Source organism: Phaethon aethereus (genome assembly GCF_964289735.1).
Source record: "Phaethon aethereus genome assembly, chromosome: 13".
NCBI lineage: Eukaryota > Metazoa > Chordata > Aves > Phaethontiformes > Phaethontidae > Phaethon > Phaethon aethereus.
In genome coordinates, this window is record NC_138589.1 from 12297384 (window position 1) to 12321891 (window position 24508).

General features: G+C 46.5%; 1 protein-coding gene across 1 annotated transcript in view; it reads left to right on the forward strand.

Annotated features, from left to right (window-relative positions):
- Positions 1-23666, forward strand: part of KCTD15 (potassium channel tetramerization domain containing 15) — a gene marked incomplete at both ends in the record, with an annotated part of 38994 nt that extends 15328 nt beyond the window's left edge. Inside the window, 3 exons of the mRNA XM_082005472.1 lie at positions 8706-8850; positions 17502-17807; positions 23511-23666. Of these exons, the coding sequence (XP_081861598.1) occupies positions 8706-8850; positions 17502-17807; positions 23511-23666 (607 nt within the window). The remainder of the gene's footprint in view (positions 1-8705; positions 8851-17501; positions 17808-23510) is intronic.
- Positions 23667-24508: the final 842 nt, after the last annotated feature.

Here is a 24508-nt window from a genome sequence, read left to right on the forward strand (position 1 = left end):
TCCAGAGCAGCTCAGCCAGGCCACGTGAATGCCAACGGTATGGTTAAGCGTCAAAAATACCGTAACTAACTGCCCCTGTTACAAAGGATGAACAAGCCGTGTCAGTGGCACGTAAGGAACTTTTAATGGAGAAATGCAAATTCGACCTGTATTTGAAAGTTACATTTTTTTCTTCTTAAGCACAGCAAATGCATTTTGTGGCTGAAGACGTAAATAAATGTGGCAGGATGCTGATATGTGTAGCAAATGAGTGCTGTTCTGTCTGCATGTGGCTGCTTATCCTGCCTGTAAATGTGGTTATATGCCGAATGCAGTGAAAGGATTCGTAATACAGCAATTAACATACTAGAAACTGTTTGTTTAGCGAAGTCTTTTTACAGCTGTTGAAATAACACACTAACATACACAAACGCTGCTTGAGTAATGCAAAATAAAATCATTAGCCTGACAGAGGGCTAGATTCTGCCACCGTTACTCACGGCTTAGCAGCGCTTTGCTCCTGAGCTGTTGACTCCCTGCGAGACGGGTGGCAGAATCAGGGTCCCACGGAACAAACACGCTGCTGATCAATTTGGGATGAGTGGCCAGTGCTGATGGGCCTAGTCCCAGTATCCCAATGCAGTGAAGGGCTTAGGGTTACTATCCCTTGTAAACCTAACGGGAATGAAAAGCCTGCAAAGGAAAGCTCATGGGAGCCTAGATTCCCTTAGTTGCTGGTCTGCTAGTTGTAATTGTTTGACGGCTCCTCCTCCGTCAAGACCTGATGGGGTGCTTGGCTGCATGGATGCAGGATCAGGGCAGCTCTTGACAGCAAGAGAATTTTTTAATGCAGGAAGAGACACTGGCTTCTCTACCTGGAATTAGTGTTTCCAATTTCTTGTCTTAACTGCTAATTTATGTATAGGCAATACTATGTTTAAAAAGTGTCATGTATCAAAATCTAAAAATACATACATATTTCCATGAAATTATATATCAAAGTCAGTCACCCGCCAAAGTGTCTTAAGTGTGGAGTTACATTATAATAATAATGCTTTATGGTATTCCAAAAAATAATAAGTAATTTCCACTTCAGTGGATTTTATTGCCTGTTGCTTCAGTGGACTTTAACGGATAGTAACAGAGAACTGAAAATACAATTGTTCATACCTTTGTTTTAACTACAAAATTCATTACTTAGCTAACTTTGCTTTTTAGTGATGGTATAAGAAGAAGAAAAAAAGTCCTTCTAGAACTTCCGAAGAGTGATTCTGCATGGTAGATGATAATGTTCTCTCTGGATTATTGACTTTTAAAAATACATGTTGATACTATATAGACTAGCTCTGATCTATTGCAAAAATAGATATTCTAGCCTGAACAGCAAAATATGAAGTATTAAATCTAGGTAATAGATCCTGCAGTTCCTTCAGGTGCTTAATAGTTAATGAGTGTAATATCCTTCAAAAGCACTGCAAAGTGAGCATGTGGCTCAAAAAACTCATATGGTATTCCAGAATCAGCATTGGAAGGCAGGAACAGAAGGTTGTAGGAATTGGAGATGGATAAATGTGTTACCTTGTGAGTTACGTCCTCCATCCCTCTGCTGAGCCTGGACCATACTACTTGATGCTCTTTTCCTGTTAAAAACTGAGAGGGGCTTGGGGGTTACAGGCTTTAGTATCTCCGTTTGGTTCTCATAGGTCAGTTTTGTACTTGAATATCTGCGGTTGCTCACTTGTGCCATCAGGATTGAAGGGTCCGGGGCGGAGCCATGCCTGTACGGGGCCAGGCAGTGCCTGTAGGATGCTGGTGCCTGAGCCTGCCCTGCTGAAATGTGGGTGCACACCCTGGTCTTGCAGGAGTGGTGGGAGAAGGGGTCGGTGGTGGGGGTGGCTCGAGCACCTGCGGAGGAGCGATGACCTGCCTAATGTGGCAGTGCTTGATGCCTGCACTCCATTTGATACTGGAAGCCGATACCTGATCTGGGCTTACTTACGCCAGAACCCCACTTTGGGGCACCTCTCTGCGTCTTCAGGCACGTGAACTGGTTCCAAAGCACACGTGGCTGGTGGGATTTCATAGTTTGCAGAGCAACAGTTTATACCCTCAATTTAAGACTCAGACACTCCCCCCACACCCCTTTTTTTTTCCCATCACTGTACAAATACAAGATTTAAAAGATGCTTAAACCAAAATTCTCCCCAGCTGAAACACCCTCCAAGCTAAGTGTACGCCTGTAGCAATCTGAGGCGGTCAAGATGTTATCTTTGATTAAAATGGAAACTGTGTCAGAGCTGTAAGGGCGAAGCCGCCCGCACAGAGTTTCTGCACCGTTCTGCAGCCGGGTCGTGTGTGCACAGACCCACGCTGTGCACAGCGCCGCTCCTTAGCACCATTTTCCCATAACTGGAGAAGGCTTAAAATCACCAGTCAAGTAGCAGGGTGTGAAGGTGCGGTATAACCATACAACAGAGCTTTGTTTATGGACTTTCATGCTAATTATAGCTGAAGTTTTAAATTGAGGCAGATCAGAAAAACTACTGCAGCCAGATGCAACCTTTAGCCACGTTCCTTGCTGTACAGGGCGTGAGGGAGCATGTGTCCTGGCAGAGACAACGTTTACCATCTCTCCCTCATAACTACCGTCAGGCCAGAAGGCAGAAGTCACCCGCTTGCTGCTCAGCGGGGTTATCCTTGTCCTCCTCTGGCCAGCCCTGCCTGCTTTCCTGACAGGTAGGGTGCTTTAGTATGCCTCCCTGGGGAAAGGGGCTGCAGGTGCCTTCTCCATTACAGTTTGCTCTGCTGGGAACTTGTGCACAAACCCAGCTGGTTTTACAGTAAAAATAATGGAAATGTGAAAAACACTACCTTACTGCCTTCTACAACTACCTGAAAGGGGGTTGTGGTGAGGTGGGTGTTGGTCTCTTCTCCCAACTAACTAGTGATGGGATGAGAGGAGATGGCCTCAAGTTGTGCCAGGGGAGGTTTAGATTGGATATTAGGAAAAATTTCTTCACGGAGTGGTCAAGTATTGGAACAGGCTGCCCAGGGAGGTGGTGGAGTTACCATCACTGGAAGTGTTCAAAAAACGTGTGGACGTGGCGCTTCAGGACATGGTTTAGGGGGCATGGTGGTGTTGGGTTAATGGTTGGACTTGATGATCTTGAAGATCTTTTCCAACCTTAGTGATTCTGTGATTCTGTGAAGGATCTGGCAGCACCATCCAGTGTCCGCCCAGGCCATGCTGCTGCGGCTGGGGTGTTGCAGTGTCCGCAGAGAGCCAGCTCCTGGCACACCGGCACTGGGGAGGGTGCTGCCGCTCCAGCGCCTTTCTGCTGCTCTTTCCCAGCAGTTACTTTCTTGTGACGGGACAAGCAGCAGACTTAGACATAGCTACACAGGCAGCAGTGCCAGACACACTGTGAAGCGCTCCGGGTCTCTCGAGCACCTCTGCTCCAATTCACAGCATTTTTTCCCTTCCAAGCAGATAACAGTATCTATCCTACCCACCTTGAGCAAATATTTAGGAGATAAGCAGCACTGTTTGTGCTCAGCAGCAATGACTGGGCTCTGCTTGTACACCTGGGACACTTAGCTAACAAGTCCCGCAGGGCAGTTTCAGGTCATGCTCGGTGTCCTGGCTCTAAACAACCCTCTTCCTCTTCTCTGCAGCATTTTCCACAACTGCCGCCTCCTCCTCCAGCTCCACAGCAAGGCCCAAAAGCCAAGTACAACTGTCAGCCGCCGTATAAAGTGCAGGGAGAGCTGCAGAGCTCGTGTCAGCTTCGCTGTGTGTTTGTGCTGAATGGAGCAGGAGGGTGCATGGAGGGGCAGCAGATACAGCGGAGGGCACCGAGCGGAGCACAAACCCGTGTGTTTGCAAGACCCATGGTCAGGCATTTCTCTCTTCTTCCCTTCTCTGCCAATAAAATTCGGAGAGAGACATATTTTAATGACAGTTTGCTGAAATGTGCACTCCCTGCTGATTTGACATTGGGCAGAAAAAGTGTCTACAGAATAAATTTTTAATAAATGTAAACAACTAAATTATGAATGACAAAAATATCACTGAACAGTTAAATATTAATCACATAATTACTTAAATTAATACTTTTAGTGCAATGTTGTGATAGAGAGTTTTACTTACGTGGTGTCGCTGTGCTGGCTGGGTGGGTGTGGGGGGCACAGGGCCACAGCAGCCACCCTGGCAGTGGGGAGCAGAGGGCTCTGCTGGTGCTTGCCACAGCCCCGGCTGCTGGCTGTCCCACAGGTCCCACCATGCTGGCTGCTCCTCTTAAAGCCTCTGGAACCAATTTATTAAGGACTTACATTTCCTGTTCAAAACGGGAGCTGTCAAGAAAATGGCTAAACTGGCCCCAAACCAGAAAGCGAGCCCCTCCCCCCAAAACTCTTCTGTCCCAATGTGCCCATAAACCCCCCAACAGTGGGTGTATGATGTGCAGGGCTGTGGCTGTGCTCGGTGCTGATCTTGGGAAGGCTGAGGGAGCTGCAGAGGGAGCTGGGGGTGCAAAAAGCCCTGGCTGCTTCTAAGATGAAGTTGGGTGAGTTTATGAAAGAGGTGGTGTGCCGCGAGGTTGGGGGCTGGATTCACTGCCTTGCAGGCCCCCTCTTGTGTTCCTGTCTCTACAGGTGCTGCAGGGAGCTCGTGTGGTGGAAAACTGGTCGCCAGCGTTAACGGGGGAGATGGTAGCAGCAGCCATCTGTAGGTGCTTGCATGCAGCACACAGCTTCCTCAAGAAACTAAGAGAAGAATTTACTGGCGCTCTTGTCCTTGTGGGTTGGCTGGCTGCATTGTTTGTTTTTAATCTAATAAAAGGAGATCTTAATATCATAGTAAAATTGGTACAAAGCTAGAAACTCGCCCCTTGGCGTTTTGGCGAAACATTATTGAAAATGTAGAAGCCTTTAGCAGAAACAACAGAAGCAAAAAGAAATTGTAGAACTAGGATCAACAGGTTGTGTTCTGGATGTTGGGAGGCATGGGCAAGAGCAGCCAGCCAGAGCTCAAGGTGCCAGCAAGACCTGCTAAGCTGGAGGCCTGACACCAGCCCCGTTGTGGCTCTGCTTCGCAGGGACATGATGCCGCAGTGGCCGGGAGCAGGGGCCCTGCGAAGATTGGGTGGGCAGCACTGCGGAGCAGTGGCTGGGCAGTAGGGAAGAGCACATTGCCAGGAGGACAGGAGCAACTGAGAAGGAGAAACGGACGGCTGGGACGAACTGTGCACTGGGAAGATGGTACGAGTATAGCGGGGCCTGGCCAGGGAGGTGGAGGCAATGGAAAGGCAAACTTGCCATCCTTAGGCTTGCAACTACTTGGATTGATCCTGGCTCAGTCTGCTCCTTGTCTGGAAACTAAATCTTGTCCAGAAATGTTAAGAGTGTTTTTAAATTAGTAAGTGAAGCATCTCTTGCAAAAGGTGGGAACGCTGAAGAAGCGGTCATGCTCAGACTCACCCGTCGCTGTAGGATCCAAGTGCAGCTGGTTTGGCCTCATCTCTTGTTTTCCAGTGCCTTCCACCTCTTCACAAACATCACTAGGAAGCACCGTTCCCATGTGCCTTAAACAAGTGTCTCCGGAAAATGCTATTACCCAACTTGTCCACCAGTACAGTACTGGGCACCATGGCCAGTCATAAAACCAACCATTTTCGGGGTGAGCACTTGCTCGAGCTGAGAGCTGTAGCTGCTCGCCACAACTTTAACTCACATTACATGGCGGGGTGCTGGAGGGAGCAGCTTAGGACTGGTACCTAATTTCTGATTGAACATCAACAAGTTTACGCCCTGCAAAACCATTCCCATCTCCTTGCACTTGCTGACTGCCTGACAGCTCGTGCGCATTTTGCTTCCACGCTTCTGCATGCAGCATATTGTTCTGTCCACTCAAGACCCATTCACTGAGCACATCAGGTCCCAGTGGGGCTTATGGAGCTGCCCCTGGTCACTGTGCTCTTTTCTATGGCTTCACATGTGATGAGTAAACCTGTCAGGCAAATTTTCCTTTTGAAGCTGCCATTTGAGTTCACTTCGTGCTCTCACAGCGTTACGTTTTCTGATGGACTTTCTACAGGTACGGTTCATAGTGGCAAGAAGGGAGAAGCAGGAGCGCTTTCCACACACAGTGTTACAACATGCTGCAGTGAAGTTGGTTCCTGGAACATAGCAGCCCCCTAAAACGTCAAATAAATCCTTAAACTATTCATCACTCTGTTTTTGGGGTGGCAGTTAAGTCTTTCAACACTCTGCAAGTTTCTTTCCCCAGCAGTAATTTCACTGGTGAAGAAATACAGCTCAGGGCACTCCACAAAGGCCTCAAAATTCATGTTTTGTTTTCATTACCAGAAAAATGCTTCACTACATTAAAGAGTGGCCCATTAAAATTTTGTACCCTGTCTTCCCTGCGCCCTGCCGTTGTTGGCAAACCTTCACCCATACGCGCGGCAGAGCTGAACAGCAGCCGGCGTGTTGCTTTTGCAGACTTCAAAGAGAAAGGGCAGCGAAGGGGAGGAGGGTTAAGCCACTGCCCAGCTTGTTTAGGTGTAAGATCTCAAAACTTTCAATAGCCACGCAAGTTTACTCAATAAATGTACTGTACTGAACATTAAGCTGCTCTGTCAGTGTTTCCTCTGCATTCAGTCTAACCCAGCACAGCACACTGGCTCATGTGCATGTCTAAGAAAATAAATTAACTGTCTGGTTCCTGGAATAAAATTTAACACTGTACAAAGCAATATATTTAACGGTCTCAGGCAAATAGCCCCAAAATAACAACAAAAAAGATAATAATGAATTACTGGAGGCTTACCGAACCTTTGGATTATATAAATTAAATGTTGCAGTGTGAACTGGATGGTGTTTTCTGATACCATTGAAAAGCTAGAGGTTGAAGAAAAACAGTAAACATATTATAATTAGAGTTTAGGGGAGCATTTGGTTATTCTCATAAGTAATTCAGACTAGCTGAATGCTGACACGGACACGAGAGCAGGAGTAAAACCTGGAGCTTGCTTAAGAGGGCAGAAAGGTTTTTAGCTGAATTCAGTGGGAACGTGCTAAGTCCAGTTTTATTTAATATCTCCACAGTTAATTTAGAAATAAACAGCACGTTAATTAAATTTACAACTAAATCAGCAAGTTAAAAGATCAGACCGAGGTGCAGCTGTGGAGAGCAAATCTCATGTTGCATGAACCCACAACCCAAAGCAAGTGGCGCGGGGCGCAGCTGGAAGCACCAGCACTGCGGGCAGTGGCGGGGGAGCGAACCTGCCCCTTCCCAGCGCCGGGGTGGGCACGCGCCTTCGCCAGCCAGGCTGTGATCTCTCGCATCCGCTCCCCTCGCTGCCGGGCCAGAAAGCTTGGGGTGGGGTGGTGGTGGTGCTGGAAGGAGGGAGGCAGCGAGGCTGCGGCTGCAGCATTCGCCAGCAGTGCCGGCCATGGCCTTTGGCAGGGTTTGATGAGCTCGTTACCCACAGCAGGGGAAAGCCCTGCCCTGGTCTCGGCGAGGGACGGGGGGGGATTGCATGGCCAAGTCGAAGGGACAGCTCGACAGTGAAATGCAGCAGGCTGTGGGATAGCCTCCCTGGGAAATGGAGGAGTCCTCACTGGCAGGGTTATTTAAGACTTGACTTTGAAACACGAGACACTCTGCAGTTGGGAACAATGCTGCACTGTCAGAGAGATGGACTCAATTACTTAATAGGTCGTTGCTGTCTGTCTCCTGCGATTTTCCTTTCAAGAACATATATTCAGCTGGGTTATTTCTCATGGGAAGACAAAGCATTCTGAGAGAAGCCAGGCATTTGGAGGGGAGAGGCAGGAGGAATGTCAGCCAGGCAGATGCCTGGTTTGCTTTCTGCAGAGCATGCTCCTCAGGATATGGAGAAAGCTGGAGTGATGTAGCCGATGTGGTATTTTGGTCCAGTAACCAGCTGATCCCTGTGTCTCATGGGTCTCGCTTCCTTTCCTTTGCTCACAAGAGATTTGCCATGTTGCTTGCTTCTGCCAAACTCTGATCCCCAGGACTACGGGTGGTGGGACTGTGGTCCCACAGGCAGCACTGCAGATGCTGCATGGGGCATTGGTTGCTGGTTTGCCAAAACATTCAGCGTTGGATGGCCACTTATCCAGCGCTGACAGGTCCAAACAGCTCATCTCGATGTACGGGCAGCCTCTCTTCTAGCATAGAAAGGCTTTGATGGTGTGTGATCAAAATGACAGCCAAGCTGGAGGGAGGAAAAGCTCATGGCCAGGAACCCATCTCCGAGTAACCATTCGGTTCTCCATTAGCAGGACATGGTGGACATAGATCTATAACGAAGCCAGTGACGCATAGTCTCACCAAAATTACTCTGCCAGCGTTTCACAGGCACTTTCCTTGTTGGGGTCGTGGGCTCAATTCGCAGCCCTGATTCGGGGCAGCGGAAGCTGAGCGCCAGGGCAGCTGCGGGGCTCTCACTGCTGGTGTGCGCGCCTGCGTCTGCACGAGCACAAGCACCTCGCGTGCCGTGCGTCGTGCGCGTGAGCGTGCAGGTGCGCACACGTGTCTGAGGCATCTATATGCACTTGTTTGTCACCAAATTAAGATGCTGCGTTATCTTACGCACATTGAATTGATGCAGCTAAATTGGCTGGATGTTCTTAAGCCCTGAGGATGTAATGAGATTTTTGTCTCTTGCCCATTTGTTTTTCTTTTCTTTTTTCAGAATAAGTCGTCTGTTTAATGGCACAGAGCCTATTGTCTTGGACAGTTTAAAACAACATTATTTCATTGATCGAGATGGTGAAATTTTCAGATATATATTAAGCTTCCTAAGGACATCTAAGCTACTGCTCCCAGATGACTTTAAGGTAAGGAAAGCTATAGTCTACAATCCATTTTTTCCTCCCATTCTGTCATTTGTTTTGGTGCAGGTTGGTTAGTGTACTTGACCTAAACACACTTAACTAAATGTTGCTGTTTATTGTTAGGATTTTTAGTACTTGTGTATTACACCAGGGATGCTATTATTTAATAATGGACCAATGGTTGTCATGGATACCATAAAAAGTTAAATGATGAAGCTTACGGCTAAATCAGTTTTTCTAAACTAATTGTATTTTCTCACATTTTTAGCTTATTTATCAGGATATAACAACAATTAAGAAGCAACATCAGCAGCTAGCACTTACCAGGGTTTAATGCTCAGAATCTGAAAGAAATGTTTTAAATTTGATACTTTGAGTACTTAAATTGTATAAATCTTTTTCTTGTTGGTATAAAAAAGAAACACCCTTAAACAAACCCATGAGGATTTGTGTTAGATAGAACCGATGTAGATACTTTGATTTTAGGAAGCAATCTTTTACACAATTTATGAATGTCAAAATATTCTTGGGAGATGGAATTTACTGAGGGCTTTTTAAGGAGCAATACATGTTTTCTATGAAGTAATGGCACTGGTGGTTGCTTTGCCCATCCTGATTGTTTAAATGTTCTCCTCCTAGCCTTGTTTATTTGGCTTTGCACTTACACAACTTGCAACATTGTCATCCTTATGTATGAAAATTAGAAGACAAAAGTGTCCAAACTGTAGATGGCAAGATTCAACAAAAGCATTAACTCCAGGATGAAAAGATGAGTAAATTGGGATGGCAGCAGGGATCTGCTCAGAGCTAGAGGACGGTGGAGCATTGCTGGAGAGGAAGGTTCCTGCGCTGTGCAGTAAGATTTCACTTTGCATGTTGGACTAGGTAGGCAAGATAATTTGGCCAGTCATTATTGAGTCAGTCCAGATTTGTGGTTGCTGTGGTGGCTTTAGCTTTGGAGTACAGCTGATCCTCATGCTGCAAACCGCTTCTCAGCCGTTCTTGCCTAAGTTACGAGGGTAATTGTATTTGACCTGGTGTGGGAGCGTTTACAGTTAATGTTGAGCAGAGGTGCTGTGTGATGGGAGCACACATCTAGTCCCAAGGTAGGGAGAAGTTTTGGCATTCACGTGTGGTTTTGAGCTCCAGCCCAGAAGGGCTGTCCTGAGCACTGGTCTTTCTGGGGAGCAGTGGGCAGGTCGGGGAGGCTGGCCTGCGGGTTGGGGTGCCATGAAGCAGGGCAAGAGGCAGACCATTAAGGAGTGGAAGAGAGAAAAGCTTTTTACAGAGAAATGAGAGAAGACATACAGGTAGGAGTGAAGCTAATGACTAGACCAGTTCTGTGGAGTTAAGATGGATCAAGTAAAAGGGGGTGGATGGAGAAGCAGTACAGGTGAAATTCCAGAGATGCTTTAGCGGCAGCGTTTTGGACAATCTGATGTGGCAAGAAGTTGTGAGAAGTGAGGGTAGAAGAGATGTAGTTTGAGCTGATCATGGCCTCAACCGGCATCCGGATTTCAGAGGTGCTGTGAAACAAAACCAGCAGGATTTGGTAAGAGCTGGAGGTGAGAGTGCTGATGGATGCCAAGGACTTGTCTGCACAGCGAGCCTCTGGCAGGGCTGGGAGAGACTCAGGAGAACCGGCGCTGTGCCCGGGCTCAGTCCGTTGTTCCAGACCATCTCTTTGCATAGGGTTAACTGTATTTTATTTAGTTCCTCCCTGGGAGAGATTTGGAGCGAACCCCAGGCTAATGAGGGCTCAAGAACAAAGAAAAGTATTGCTAGGTAGGGAGTAACTAAATAAAAATGCATAGAAGAATGTGCTGCAAAGCTATATTAAAACTGCATTGTAAACGGATTTGACTTCACAGAAATCGTGTAATTTTACCAGCATGATTAAAGTGACAGAAGACAATAATCAAAGGCAGCAAATGGAATCACTCAGAGTTTCTAAATGCAAAACTCTATTTAAGGTATAAAACCTGACAGGTTTTCCAGTGAGACTTGCATTAAATGTTCTTTATGTCAAACAAAGCATTATCAAGTGTTTTGAATATTTATTAGTTTTTACCCCTTAATTTAATCAAGCAGTTTATTAGCCTCAAGGTTTAGCCAAGTTGCTTTTCAACTTGAATTGCTGCTCAGATGGTTATTTTGGAAAGTTTGGAATGTTAGTACCGCACCAGCGTTATTGTGTTTGCTATTTAAGTGGTGTTTTCAGACTAAGTTAACACTGACATGCAGAGAAAGTGGGGTATGTGGTCCTAGGCTAGTGATTCTTTATTACCAAGTCTGACTGGTGTGTTTACACTGAATATTAATTATACTTCCAACTACTAAGAAGCCAGAACTTGAAAGTGTTTAGTATCTGACAGGTCTCCCTGCTGAAAGCAACACTCTTAATAGTTCATATAATTTTCCTGGGTTTGGGGGATTTTAAGCCACATGAAGTATGCTGAGAAATTACTGTGAGTTGTTGGGCTCGGTTCTCCTTCGCAGCCACCCGGTGCTGGGTGAGGTGACGGCGAGCGGCTGGGAGCTGCTTACAGCTCCTTCTCCTGCACCAGTTCAGAGCGGGGCCATGCCACCTTGCGCAACAAATGTCCTCGAGCAGAGCATGGAGTCAGCACCCCCTGGTCTGCCACGCTGCTGGGTTAGGGGATGGCTGGTACAGGAGCTGCCCCTCGTCTGCAGCCCAAATAGCCTTTGCTTTGATCCCGCCCCACCATCAGAGGTGTTTCCCCAGGACACTTAAGAGCAGCATCTCTCCCCTTCACTGCCAATACAAAACTTCATGCAAAACCAGGACCCATCGTACCTACTTATTTGAGACTCACTCCCTGCTTAGAGATCTTCAAACAAAAATAGATGTAGGCAATGTGTATATTATTACTCCGTCTTAAGGAAGGGAGGAGCACGAATGCACAGGACATGTTTTGTATGGATTATAGAGGTCACCTGTAGCACCGGAACCACAAGGCTGGCACACTAATCTATTAATATCATTTTTAAATTAGTGCTTGCATCTAATTTTTAAGTGTTCTCAAACTGACCTTAGTAAATGGCGCAGTTGTCCTAGAAGTGAGCAACTTTCTCTCATAGCCAGGAGTCAGATCTTCACAGCACTAAAATATAAAAGAAACATTGAGTCAAGATGACAGTTTGTTGTTTCACGTAAACAAAGAATAACATGTGAAAAATGGGCAGAAAGAGCCTTTTCAGCCTGTTCAGGAGTCAACATCAGGTACAAAAGCAAAGGACCTCTGTAGTACTGAAGAGGACAGCATCAGGCTCACAGGAGACATGGTTTCGCAGTTTCTGTTGGCTGTCTCTGCCTGTCGCTAGCAGATCTTTACTGACCCACTGGCACAGATACCAAAACAGCAGCACAACTGGCCTTGCAGTCACGCTTCCCGTCTCCTCCCCAGGAAGATGGCACCCTTGCCAGAGGTGACTGCAGAATTTAGCCAATGTGAAATCCACCAGAAAAAAAGCTTTTCCATTGAATCACGAGCAGAAGCTTATTTTATGAAAGGCACAATCTGTGTCTTTGAAAGTTCTGTTTACCTTTCCTATGAGGTGTAAATGTTGTGTAAAAGTTGTGGATGGAGAAAGGCTGTGTGCATCCCACCTGGCTATCTGGTCCCTCTTCCAGGTGACCTGACAGAACTTCCCTACTAGTTCCTACAGCAGCCATAAGAAGTTGAAGGCTCATAGTAGCTGATGAAGGCTTTTTGTGCTACTTTACAGCAAAATCAGAGGCCAAACTGTCCATCTCCCCTTTCAGTCTCCCTTTCAGAGAGCGTGCAATATCTGTAGGCATTTATCAGCACATGCGTGGGACAGAAGCTGTACCAGGCTGCTCGGAGGCTGAGTTTCAATGAAGCAGTGTGCACGTTGCCGCTGTGCTAGGCAGTTAACAACCCCGTAGCGACTCCTGTGCCTGTTTCAGTGCAATGTGCCACTTTTGGATAGGTCTAGGAAGATTCGTATCTGCATCTGCATTTGGTAACTTCTCAAAATGAGCAGCATGGAAATGTTTTCTTGCAGCTCCTGTGGCACCTCCCTGGGTGAGATCCCTTGTGAGTCAAATTTTTCTACTTGACATTTCATGTTAAACTTTTGCAAATCATCAGGGCAGGATTTTACATTTACAGTGCGAGGGTGGAAACACCTACGTCGGTATTACCTGGGCATACTGAGCATCGTGTGTAGACAATCCAGAGCTGGGCATCGCTTCCAGTCCAGTCACAGCCACACAGTACTCCAAAAGGTGTATAAAACCTGCACAAGAAGATCGTGGACTCAGCGGTGTGTCGAGTTCGTTACCCTGCCCAAGCACAGCTTTAGAGAACTGGACCCCCATGCTGTGAGCCATTCATTCTTTGTTCCTGGTTTTGACAAATCTTTTTCCCTCCCTAAATACGTTGTCAAATTTCTTAGTGGTGCCCAAGTCAGTGCAGAAATGCCAGATTTCTCATTACAGGAGCCAGAGCAGGTCAGGGCGGTGGGGCAGGCTCTGCTGGTGGTGGCTGGTCGGGGGCAGCGTGCAAGTACACGGAGTGGGGGGGTCACAGAAGTTGTCCCTTCCCAGCACCATCACTGGTGGAGAGCCATGAATTTCCTCTTGCTGTTCCTAACAGAAGACGCATTTTTATCCCTGTGGTGAGTTGACCCTGGCTGGATACCAGGTGCCCACAAAAGCCACTCTATCACTCCCCTCCTCAGCTGGACGGGGGAGAGAAAATATAACAAAAGGCTTGTGGGTCGAGAGAAGGACAGGGAGAGATCACTCACCAATTACTGTCATGGGCAAAACAGACTTGACATGGGGAAATTAGTTTAGTTTATTACCAATCAAATCAGAGTAGGATAATGAGAAATAAACCCAAATCTTAAAACCCCTTCCTCCCACCCCTTCCTTCTTCCCAGGCTCACCTTCACTCCCAATTTCTTTACCACCTCCCCACAGCAGCGCAGGGGGACGGGGAATGGGGGTTGTGGTCAGTTCATCACACGTCGTCTCTGCCGCTCCTTCCTCTGCAGGGGGAGGACTCCTCACACTCTTCCTGGGCTCCAGTGTGGGGTCCCTCCCACGGGAGACAGTTCTTCACGAACTTTTCCAGCCTGGGTCCCTCCACGGAGTGCTGTCCTTCAGGAGCAGACCCGCGGGGTCACAAGTCCTGCCAGCAAACCTCCAGTGTGGGCTCCTCTTTCACATGGGGCCACAGGTCCTGCTGGGAGCCTGCCCCAGCATGGGGCTCCCACAGGGTCACAGCCTCCTTTGGGCATCCCCCTGCTCCAGCGTGGGGTCCTCCCCGGGCTGCAGGGGCACAGCCGGCCTCACCATGGGCTTCCCCAGGGGCTGCCGGGGAACCTCTGCTCCAGCACCTGGAGCACCTCCTGCCCCTCCTTCTGCCCTGACCTGGGGTGTCTGCAGAGCTGTTGCTCTCACATGTTCTCTGTCCTCTCTTCGGCTGCAATTGCAGAGTTGTTTTCCCCCTTAACAACTCCGTTCCCCCAGAGGCACTGCCACCGTTGCTGATGGGCTCAGCCTTGGCCAGCAGCGGGTCCATCTTGGAGCTGGCTGGCACTGGCTCTGTGGGACACAGGGGAAGCTTCTGGCAGCTTCTCGCAGAAGCCACCCCTGTAGCCACTGCTACCAAAGCCTTGCCACACAAACCCGGTATAATCCTCTCTAGCGGTTACAGCACAACAAACTCCCTGCGCCGCCACTGCCTGGTAGCAGGTGCCAGGCTCCCGGTGCCGCACACGCACGTCGCCTCTTCGCACCAGCACGCCTCCGATTCCCAGCTTCTGTTACAGACCCCTTCCTTCAGGTGCACAAGCCTTCCCGGCATATTTGTGCTCACCCCAAGTGTGGAACGGACATGGAGATGAGTGTGTTACTTTAAAAACTAACCCAAGAACCTTGGCTTAACCCAGGCAGTTTACGACTGGGGGCATCCCGCGGAGCACGCGGTGCTCCAGTACAGCTCTGGTTTCCACACGGCTGTCTGAAGCACGGCTGTGTTCTGGGAACAGTAGTGGAAGAGCTGCTTCATCTGAAAACTAGTTGTCTTATCACAAAATGATACCAGAATAGAAAATGTATCCTGTTTATTTAGGACACATGATGGTTAGCAGGCGTCACCAAAGAGTTGCATTTGATGCAGTGGGCATGGCTGTGGGGGAGGTAGAGGTGGTGTGATCCTGGTTTTGTTTGCTTTATGGCATTTACTGTTTTAGCCCGGGGGTGCTGGGCCATTGAACTCGGGTGATTCTGGATACTGTCAGCCTAGTCCAAAGCCCAGTGAAGTCAGTCAAAAAGACTCTCATGAATGTAATGGGCTTTGTATCCAGCCTCAGGAGCTCTGTACCTCTCTTTACTTTCAGAAATGGACTGGGTTTTATATGGCTGTACCACCTCTTCTGGGCTTTACTGTTGAGTTTTCTTAGCACATACTCAACTGATTGACCTGACAAATAATATGTTATTTTATAGTGACCACGGACACAGATATTCTAAAACTGGTTCTTCAGGACCTATTGAAAACAGCGAGAGACTTTCCATTACCTTCAGTAAGCACTGGATGCTCCTGTTCACTCTACAGCGTTACACTACATTTTTCCTTAGCATTGCATGTTTTCCTTTGCTCAAAAAGAGAGATACACGGGACCAGCAGATGCCCAGTGAATGTTTGATAACCCCCTGCAGACACCTCCGTAATAACTGCAGTTAAGTGGTGGACTGTGTTGCTCCAGTGTCCCACACAAAGAAGATTTCAGAAAGCTTGAGGCAGGGGTTGTTTTTTAATTTAGGCCACTAATCCCCATAGGTTTAAACCAGTCCCATGGTCAGTAACCAGGGACCTTTACTGGTGGACAGAGAAAAGCAGTAATGGTTCAGCCGAGTGCTGATTTTGGGGAGAGGGGAAAAAATACCTTCCATCAGGAGATGAGGCAGCTTCTTTAATCTTCCTGTTATTTTTCATCTTCTGTCTTCTTCCCGTGAGTGTGTTTGTTGCCCTCATTTCTTCCTACTTGCTCTTACCTTTTCTCTCTCCTTCTTTTCTTCCCTTAGTGATGCACAATGGTACACGTATTGTCCCAGCCTTAACAGACATCAAAGAGATGTAAAGGATGGGATGTCCCTTTTGTAACATGATAACCTTGCCGGTGTCACTGTGAATATTCATACATCTCCAGGCTGTAGGCAGCCCTGGGGTGAAGGAGCACCTCTCCCCTACTGGCGGTGGGTCTGTGGTGCCAAATTTGAACACAGCTAACTGCTTTGGTTCAATAATGTCCTGCAGCAGCAGATTTTACAGGTTAATTCGAAGCCATTATGAAGAGTCGCTCCTTTCTGTGCTGCACGTTCATTGACCTTTGATTCCCCCTCTTCCCCGAGTCCTGGAGCAGCAGCTCTGCGGTTATTTTTCATGTAATTTTGGTGCCCATTTCTTGATTACTTCTTGTCATGCCCTTCTTTCCAGCCTAAATGATTCCAGTCATTTCAGTCTTGTCATTTCATCGCAGTGGTGGAGGACTGGCCTTTATGTCCAGGTGTTGACCTACAGCATACTCCACACAAGTCACGTAGTGCACCTGTGGTACAACATTTCCATCTGTAAACAGCTAGGAAAGCAAACGGCAGGTCTTTGGAGAGAGGAGCTGGTGCTGTGCTCTTGTTGCTCCTCTTCCCTTCAGGAGGCTGAAGGAGGTGGTGGGGCCGGTGTAAGCAAACTGCCCCTGGGTGCTTCCCCCTCTCTGTCTTCTCTGGCTTGGTCTGGTGGGCACTGCTGCCTCCTCAGATCTGGGGGGCTGCTGACACCCTTTGCCTTAATGTACTCCCATGCATTTAAGCTGTGGTGGGAAGATCTGTTGGAAATCTGATGAAAAGTTATTAACGAGGGTATGCAGAAGACCTCTCAAGCAGTGAACTGGGAATTGGATCAAACTGGGAATTTCAATTGCCCAAAGCCCAAGTGAGGTGATGGACAAATCGCTGGGAAGAACTGTTTAAGTTGTCGGAGCGCATATCTGAGCTCCCAGCCAGCAGGATGGTCACCACATCTGTATAATTTACCAGGCTCTAAGGTATACTTTAAATACATGAATAATCATGGAAGGCAGGGAGCAGCTGAGCTGCTGCAGTTGAATTTCAGACTCAGCAAAGACAGGTGAGAAGTGAAGCTGAACTGACATCTCCATCTCGTAACATGTGTGCGAGAGGTGACAGCGAAGCCTAAAATCTGTTGTAAGATCAGAAGTGAATATCTGAGGCCAAGAGTGAAGATTAGGGCTCAGGACATCTTCTCTTACATCAGCAGGCTTTGCTTATTGCAACCAGTTATTTTGATTTCTTAATCCAAATGCCTTCTGGCATTGAGCTTGTGGGATAATAAATGAAAGAATAATTCAGTGCAGTGGGAACTTCACGGTCAGCTCAAATAGATTCAACACTAACACAGTGTGGTTTTCTGTGTAGGTGTAAGACGAAGACAAAGTATGTGGGTACCTGTTGCCTTTGCACTCTTGCTGACAATACATAAGCCTAAGTAGGTCAAACAGGAACAATACTTATTTTTAAAAGCGAACTATAAGCATTTCTAGCTTCTCTCTCTCCCTCTCTTTTTTTTTTTCTCCCCCAGGACTTTAATCTTTTATATGAAGAAGCAAAGTATTACCAGCTGCAGCCAATGATTAAGGAACTTGAGCGATGGAAACAAGAGAAGGAACAAAGGAAACATTTCCAGCCTTGTGACTGCTTGGTCGTAAGAGTGACTCCAGATCTGGGGGAAAGAATTGCATTGAGCGGGGAGAAAGCTTTAATAGAAGAGATCTTCCCAGAGACTGGGGACGTCATGTGCAACTCCGTAAACGCAGGCTGGAACCAGGACCCTACCCACGTTATTAGGTTTCCTTTGAACGGATACTGCCGGTTGAATTCAGTGCAGGTAATGGCCTTTTGGTGCTGGCTCATCTATTTGCTGGGGTGTTTTTTTATTATTTCTTGTTCAATTATATGCAAATTATTTGCTTCTGCCCAATTACCTTCAGTGCTTATACTGCAAGGAGACATTTTCTGCCTGGTGAGATCACAGTCTTTCAGGTTTTCCTAAGTCTAAGCAGAAAAATAGATTTAGATTTTGTGTATGTTAGTGCCATGCTGGTCTCATAATGGTGTTATACTGATAAATGCTAATTTTTTCATCAATGTATAGCCTGCGGCAGTTTTTTTTCCCTCCAAAGTGCCCCCAGGAAGAAAGAGAGAGTTCCAAAAACTACAAAAAAAAATCTCCACACCATTTTATAGAAAATGCAACAATGTGTAAATGCATAATTTATGTCTCACTCATAATTAAATGATGGTGCCTGCGGGATGGACTTAAAAAAATTGATCTCTGCACTTTTTTTTTTTCAAAAGGATGTTCTATAAAAATTGCCCAGAGTATTTTAAACAAAATGTATTTCATTTTCTACTCAGAGTTTTGACATTAGGTTTAAAATTAAACATATGAAACAAAAGAAGATAACTGGACAGATAGGTGGATAGTAGCGGAAATAAATACATGGCTCGTGTTTAGGCAGCAGCCTTATGGGCAAGAAATGCCATTTCACGAGGGATCACCGCCACTGCGGCCAAAGCTTTGGTGTTGTAGCTGTACTTGGGCTGCGGAGAAGGAATGGCGTTGATGATGCTGTTAACTTCTGCCTTAATTAACAAGGGCAAAACAGAGCTCTTGGTTTTTGCATGTCCGCCTTTAAAATATGCTGCAAATTACTTGTGTTATGGAAAGTGAAATCAACCTATAGGGGAGTATGTCCAAAGTTACCGTTCTCTGCAGAGGTGCTGGCTGGGCTGTGGGAAATGCCTGGTGCTCTCGATAAACTTCCCTGTGGGCAAATACCCTCAGGAGAGCTGGCCCATGGGACATGCTGGCCAGGCAGGTTGGGGAGGGAGGCGTAATAGCGAGGGAGCGCAAGAGCCCAGAGCCCTTGCTTACCCGTGGTGTTATTACGCAGCAAGCTGAGGCACCCTCCGTCTCCCACGCTGCCACTTGACAGCATTTTCAGGACACCTGCAGTTACCAGAATATGTAAAGGAGCTGGAGTGGTTTTAACAACCTGCATTTGGCAACTGAGACCTCCCTCCTTGGGGCAGCATTCTCTGGTGCACCGTGCGCTAGTAGACGCTATTGTCTGAACCCAGCTATTTCTGGTGATTTTTGGTTCAAGACTCCCAAGTGTTTTATTCGGTTGAACTTTAACAGTCCGATGCCTGTGGTTAATTTTTCACAGTCCTTAGCAATTTCACGTTTGGCAAGGTTTAGAGTGGGCTGCCCCAAAAATAGAAGGCTGGAGGTGGGTTGGAGGCAGATCCGTTTGCTGGCAGTGGGAACAGTGCTGAATGCATCACTGTGCTGGGTGGAGAAGGGAGCAGCTGCAGTTTAGCTAAGGTAAGTGGAGGGGGAAGCGTGGTTGTGTCTCAGCCACTCTGTCCATGTGATACGGTTAGATGCATGCAAGAAATTAGAATAACTGAAACAATAAAGGGTCGCTGCGAGCCACTGACGGGCTCAGCGCTGCAAGCAGCCAGTCAAAGTGCTGGATGTCCGCATGGCTTAGCACTTGGCTCTATTTTATCCAACGTGGCGTACTGGTACGAAACGTGTGCTTGTAGTAAAAGCTGAATGCTAATCATTGTTGTTATTTGAATGTATTTTGAATTCAGTCAAAATTCAGACAGAATCAAAGAGTCTCTTTGCAAGTTCATGTTGTAAAAAAAAAAATTCTGTCAAAGAGTCTACAGTATAAATAATATTATTAAATTACATCATTTTACTAAATTACATCATTTTACTATATAATTAATAGAAAGCGTTTTCAAACACTTTCTGGAAAATGATGCATTCCTGAGACCAAAGGCTGATGAAATCAGCGGCTAATTATCATTGGCTCTGATGGACTCCGGTCAGTGCATGGGCGCTGCCCTTCCCAGGATTTTTTGGCTAAACAATATTAAGTCAGAAGTTGAAAGTACAGTGAAGCAAATGCACAGACTTAAGGGAGGTGGGATAGGAGGGGTAGCGGCTGGAAGAGCAGAATCATTTCCAAAGAATCTCAAAGAGTGACGCAGTAAATCTGCCTGCTGTTTGCTGAGATACATCACTTTTGTCTCCCTATGCCCTGCTGAACGTGCTTGGCAGCACAGTTGCAATATTTATAAATTCTTTGGGTCTTTGGAAAATATTTTCATTAAATGTTTTGTGTCAAGAACTGTGCATATAAAACAAAGAATGTTAACATTCAGTAGGTAGTAGGAGCCAAAAAAATACAGTAGCTCTTAATTTAACGCCCATTTGTAATTACATATAGGTACAGAGTTTTCTTAAGACTGACACTGTTTTTTCAACTCCTCGCAACAGATAATGGTGAGATACATGAACTTACCTTCCAGAAAATTCTTTGATGCTTGCGTATGTTGAACATTGAGTCTTCATAATTAAGAATGTGTTCATTAGTATTCTGCAAAATTTAAATGAAAAGCAGTAAGTGAAAGTATGTTTCTATTTTGAAAACCTTCCAATGAAATCAGATGTGCTTGGAATACTGGAAGACAGAGTAGATTAAATCCTAGCACAAATCCTCTATTTAATAGTGTGTGTGTCTCCCCGTACGTAGGACAATCATGGCTGATACTCACTTTTTGGCACATTCTCTTTGGAGATATAGAGGGGAGTAGCTCTGATGCGATTCAGAGACGCTTACCGGTTTCCCTCTGTCTGTATCTTACCTTCAGAAAAAGGTAATGTGCACAGAGCCAAATTCACTAAATGGCATTTAAATCTGTTCGTGTTCAACACGCCGTTTAGTCTTGTGCACGCACCGGCGCATACAAACCAGTGCTCAGCGCATACTGAAGCAGCCTTTAGGAGCCTTTCTCCACAAGACCTGAGCTCAACCTCATCCAAGTTACACTTAAAACTCCACTATATTTAAACATTCTCTGCATTGTTTACAGGATTTGGCCTGTTTTGTTCCTTGCTGAGAAAATTGATGATACCAGGGTTTTTAACACTAGATTATAGCCTGCAGTCTAGTCCTTTGAGCGCGTAGGTAGCAAAAATGAATCGCTTTGTTCTGAGTGAGGTGCTCTAAGGTGTAATGTCTACCCAGATTGCATGTTTGCAGAGAGCTGGCTCGGTAAAGAAAAGTCCTATGTTAACATGCAGCCTTCCATGGCTTTGGACTGAGGCAAGCCAAGGGCACCCCCGTGCTTTTTTTGTCTTACAAGCAAATTGGTTTTATGAAGTTTTTAGCAAGGATTTTGAAGTCCCATCTCTCTGAAATCTTACCTGTCAATCCTCTTGTTTCGCTATCCCGTTAAATGGAAGAAGCCTCCTCTTTTCCTGTGGCTGGGTCGCCTCTTGTCTTCATCTTGCCAGGTCTAGGAACAGGGATACATGATACAGTCAAAATACACTCCAGCCTGTGAAACAGCAGTCTGATGATGTCTTACTCGTCCTTCCCTCTCAAACCCCTGCCTTCCTCTTTGAGCAGGAACAAGTGTTAGTGTCTGCACCCTATTTCTGGCCTACAGGCTGCATACAGCCTGGAGAAGTAAGAGAGTTGTAAGCTTAATCTCTCTCTCTTAAATATATTTTGATAACCCACTCTCCCACCCCTTCTTTTAATCTCTCCAGGTTCATTTTTCTTCCATACACCGGAATGCTTTTTTGATCTTTTAGTTCTGCAACTTTCTTACAGTATAAAGTATATAAAAATCAGGGCAAAAGTCAGTGAGATTTGGCAGATGCAGCTTTCTGAGAACATAAGTCCCAGTGTCCCAAGGCCAGGCAGAGCTCCTCAGGCAAGTTGATTTCCAGCAGATTTGGCATGTCTGAGGCAAAGCCGTGCTGGAGCAGCTCCTTTCCTTCGCCTGTCCTTAGCAGCCAGGGTAGCAAGTACAAAGTTTTGGTTACCCCTGAAAACCCAAACCATGGATTACAATGCAGATGGGTAACACAGGCGACCTCAGAGGAGGGTTCCTGCGGATTAAAACCAGCAAGTGCTGCTGCCATGGTTTGTATTGCACTACGGTACCGCCTTGGATACAGGCGTCCCTTCAAAATCAGTTACCCTTAATAAAGGCTCCAAACCGATGTTTCTGGGGAAAGCAAAGCCAACATTCAGGCAAAAGAAACGGTGCACTAAGAAGTGCACCGTGGCCTCACGCGGGTCTGTGTGTGAGGGTGAGGGCAGTGGTCGTGTGTGCAGGTCTTTAACATAACCAGCTTGGGCCTTGAAACACAAGACTTTTAAGTACTACTGCAGTAGGTGTAACTGCTGAGTGCTCACAGGGCTAGTAAAACCAAAGAAGAAATCAAATTCTTCCTATAACATAAACCCATGAAAGCGTGCAAGTTGACTCCGTCTGACAGTGGGTGTATTGCTTAGCCACTTCTCTAGGTTGAGTGAACAAGTTCTTAAATAGCTTAGTCCCTGTCGTCGGGGGCGGCAGACGGCTGTCGCATGGGCATGCTGGTGTTACCAAGTTCATCAGGTTTAGTAAATCATCAGGTTCACTTCCCAGCGCAGCGGGCCCACGTGCTGTAGCAATGGAAGCGGTACCGTGGGCGAAACTGTTACGGAATGGTACAGGCTGCTCCTCATGATGGCATTTGCCAGCAGAGAAAAACCCAGGAACCGTTTTTCCAGGCTGCTGTCCTGGGCTCGGGAGAGCCGCCAGTGGGAGGGAGGCAGCACGGCGTCTCCTCCGCTGGATCCTGCGTTGCAGATCTGCCGAAGGTGGATCTGGCATCTGCTCTCGCCTAACGCCAAGAAAAGTCTGTGTGTGTCCTGCTCTGCTGGGAAACCGTATATCAACACGCTCACGCATGTGAAAACACGGCCCCGATCATATTGCCAAGATCAGTATATCCTAGGGTAATACGCTATGTGACAGTCTCAGAAATTGAAGTTGCCTCTGGGTTCCTTAAATTCATGCATCTAAATTGCACCAACTTTTCTTTAGAAGGAGAAAGAGAAAATACGTATTTGGGCAATACAAATTAACCTCTTTCCTGGGCCAGAACATTTCCCTGTTGTCCACACCTTGGCTCCGCATCCCATCCCTGCCATGCTTCGCTAAAAGCAGCACTCCCTTCCAGCGAGGGAGAAATCACAGCCGCGATGTCCATGGAGATCTGGTGGAAGCGTCACTCAGACTCCTAATACATTTTCATCTGCCAAGGAGGAGCTGAGAAATGTTTTCAGCCCCTTTCTGTAAGACTGTTCGTATTACTAATGAATAATGGGCACTTTTTATTACGACTTAAACCCGATGCTGCTTTCTATAAGCAGTAAGAGATAGCATCAATATCACCACAGTCCAGTATTTTACTATATAATGTACTAAGCTGCTCTGCGGAGTGCTTATTTGTGTGATTAATTTTTGTTTTCTACAGAGGTTTGCTGAGAGCGAGACTTTAATCACAGTGCAGTCATTTAAGAATAAGTTATAGAATTATAGCTGAATAATATTCATTCAGCGAGGAGTCGAAAGACTAAATCCATCATGTAGATCTGGCGCTCCTGAATGCTTTTATCACTAAAATTTGCTATGTATTAATCTGATTTTTTTCCCCACATTGCAGGTGCTCGAACGATTATTTCAGAAGGGATTTAACGTGGCAGCTTCATGCGGTGGTGGGGTGGATTCCTCTCAGTTCAGTGAATACGTGCTGTGTCGCGAAGACAGACGACCACAACCTACCCCAACAATCAGAATAAAACAGGAACCCCTGGACTAGACCCTGCCCGTACTCCTTTGTAACCGTAGAAGTGTTTAATAGTCCCTTATGTGAAACACTGAGGATTTGCAAAACAGTATTAGCAAACAGATTTTGACTTCATGTTGCCAATTAGTGGTATTCTGAAACTACCTGTCATGTAGCCAGCCATGAAATGCATTCGAAAAACCAGTTGTCCGTTTTTCACGATGAAATTCCTGAGCATGCTCAGCGTACCAGCCCTGCTGGGAATGTACTTTGGGCTGAACAGCTGTGGTGGTGAAAAAGGCAAAGCTTCATAAACCCCTGACCCTAGACTGGGCTTCTGCAGAAAGACCAATTAAAGCAATTTGAATAGATGAGCAGGAGAAACGATTCCGACAGCCTTTCCTACGATACCCCGATGCTGTGATGCGTGGAAGTGGGCGCCTCCGAGAGGAAGATGGTACACGAAAAACTGCACTGAGTATCTTCCCCGACTGCCACACCTCCTTCATATCAGACGTGCTTTACACCTCCATACGTTATGTTACACTTCTGTGATTGTATTTACTCATGCAAGCAAATGGCTTATTTTTATACAACATTTCCAACTGAGATCTCTCTCTGTGGACAGAATCCAGAATCCGAAAAGGACCGATTTATAGTCAACTGGTGCTCAGTACTAAAAAACCCCACACAAACGAAACAAAAAAGCGACAAAGAATTTGACAAGGCCGATTATGGCAGTATTTGCAAAAGTAGGGATCTGGAAGCACAAAGTAAAATGCCATCCACCGTCACGCAAGGGTCACGGACCAAACGTGGAGCCGTAGTTCTCTTAAAGCCAGTCTTGTTTTGACTCAGAAACTTGTTAAGTTTTG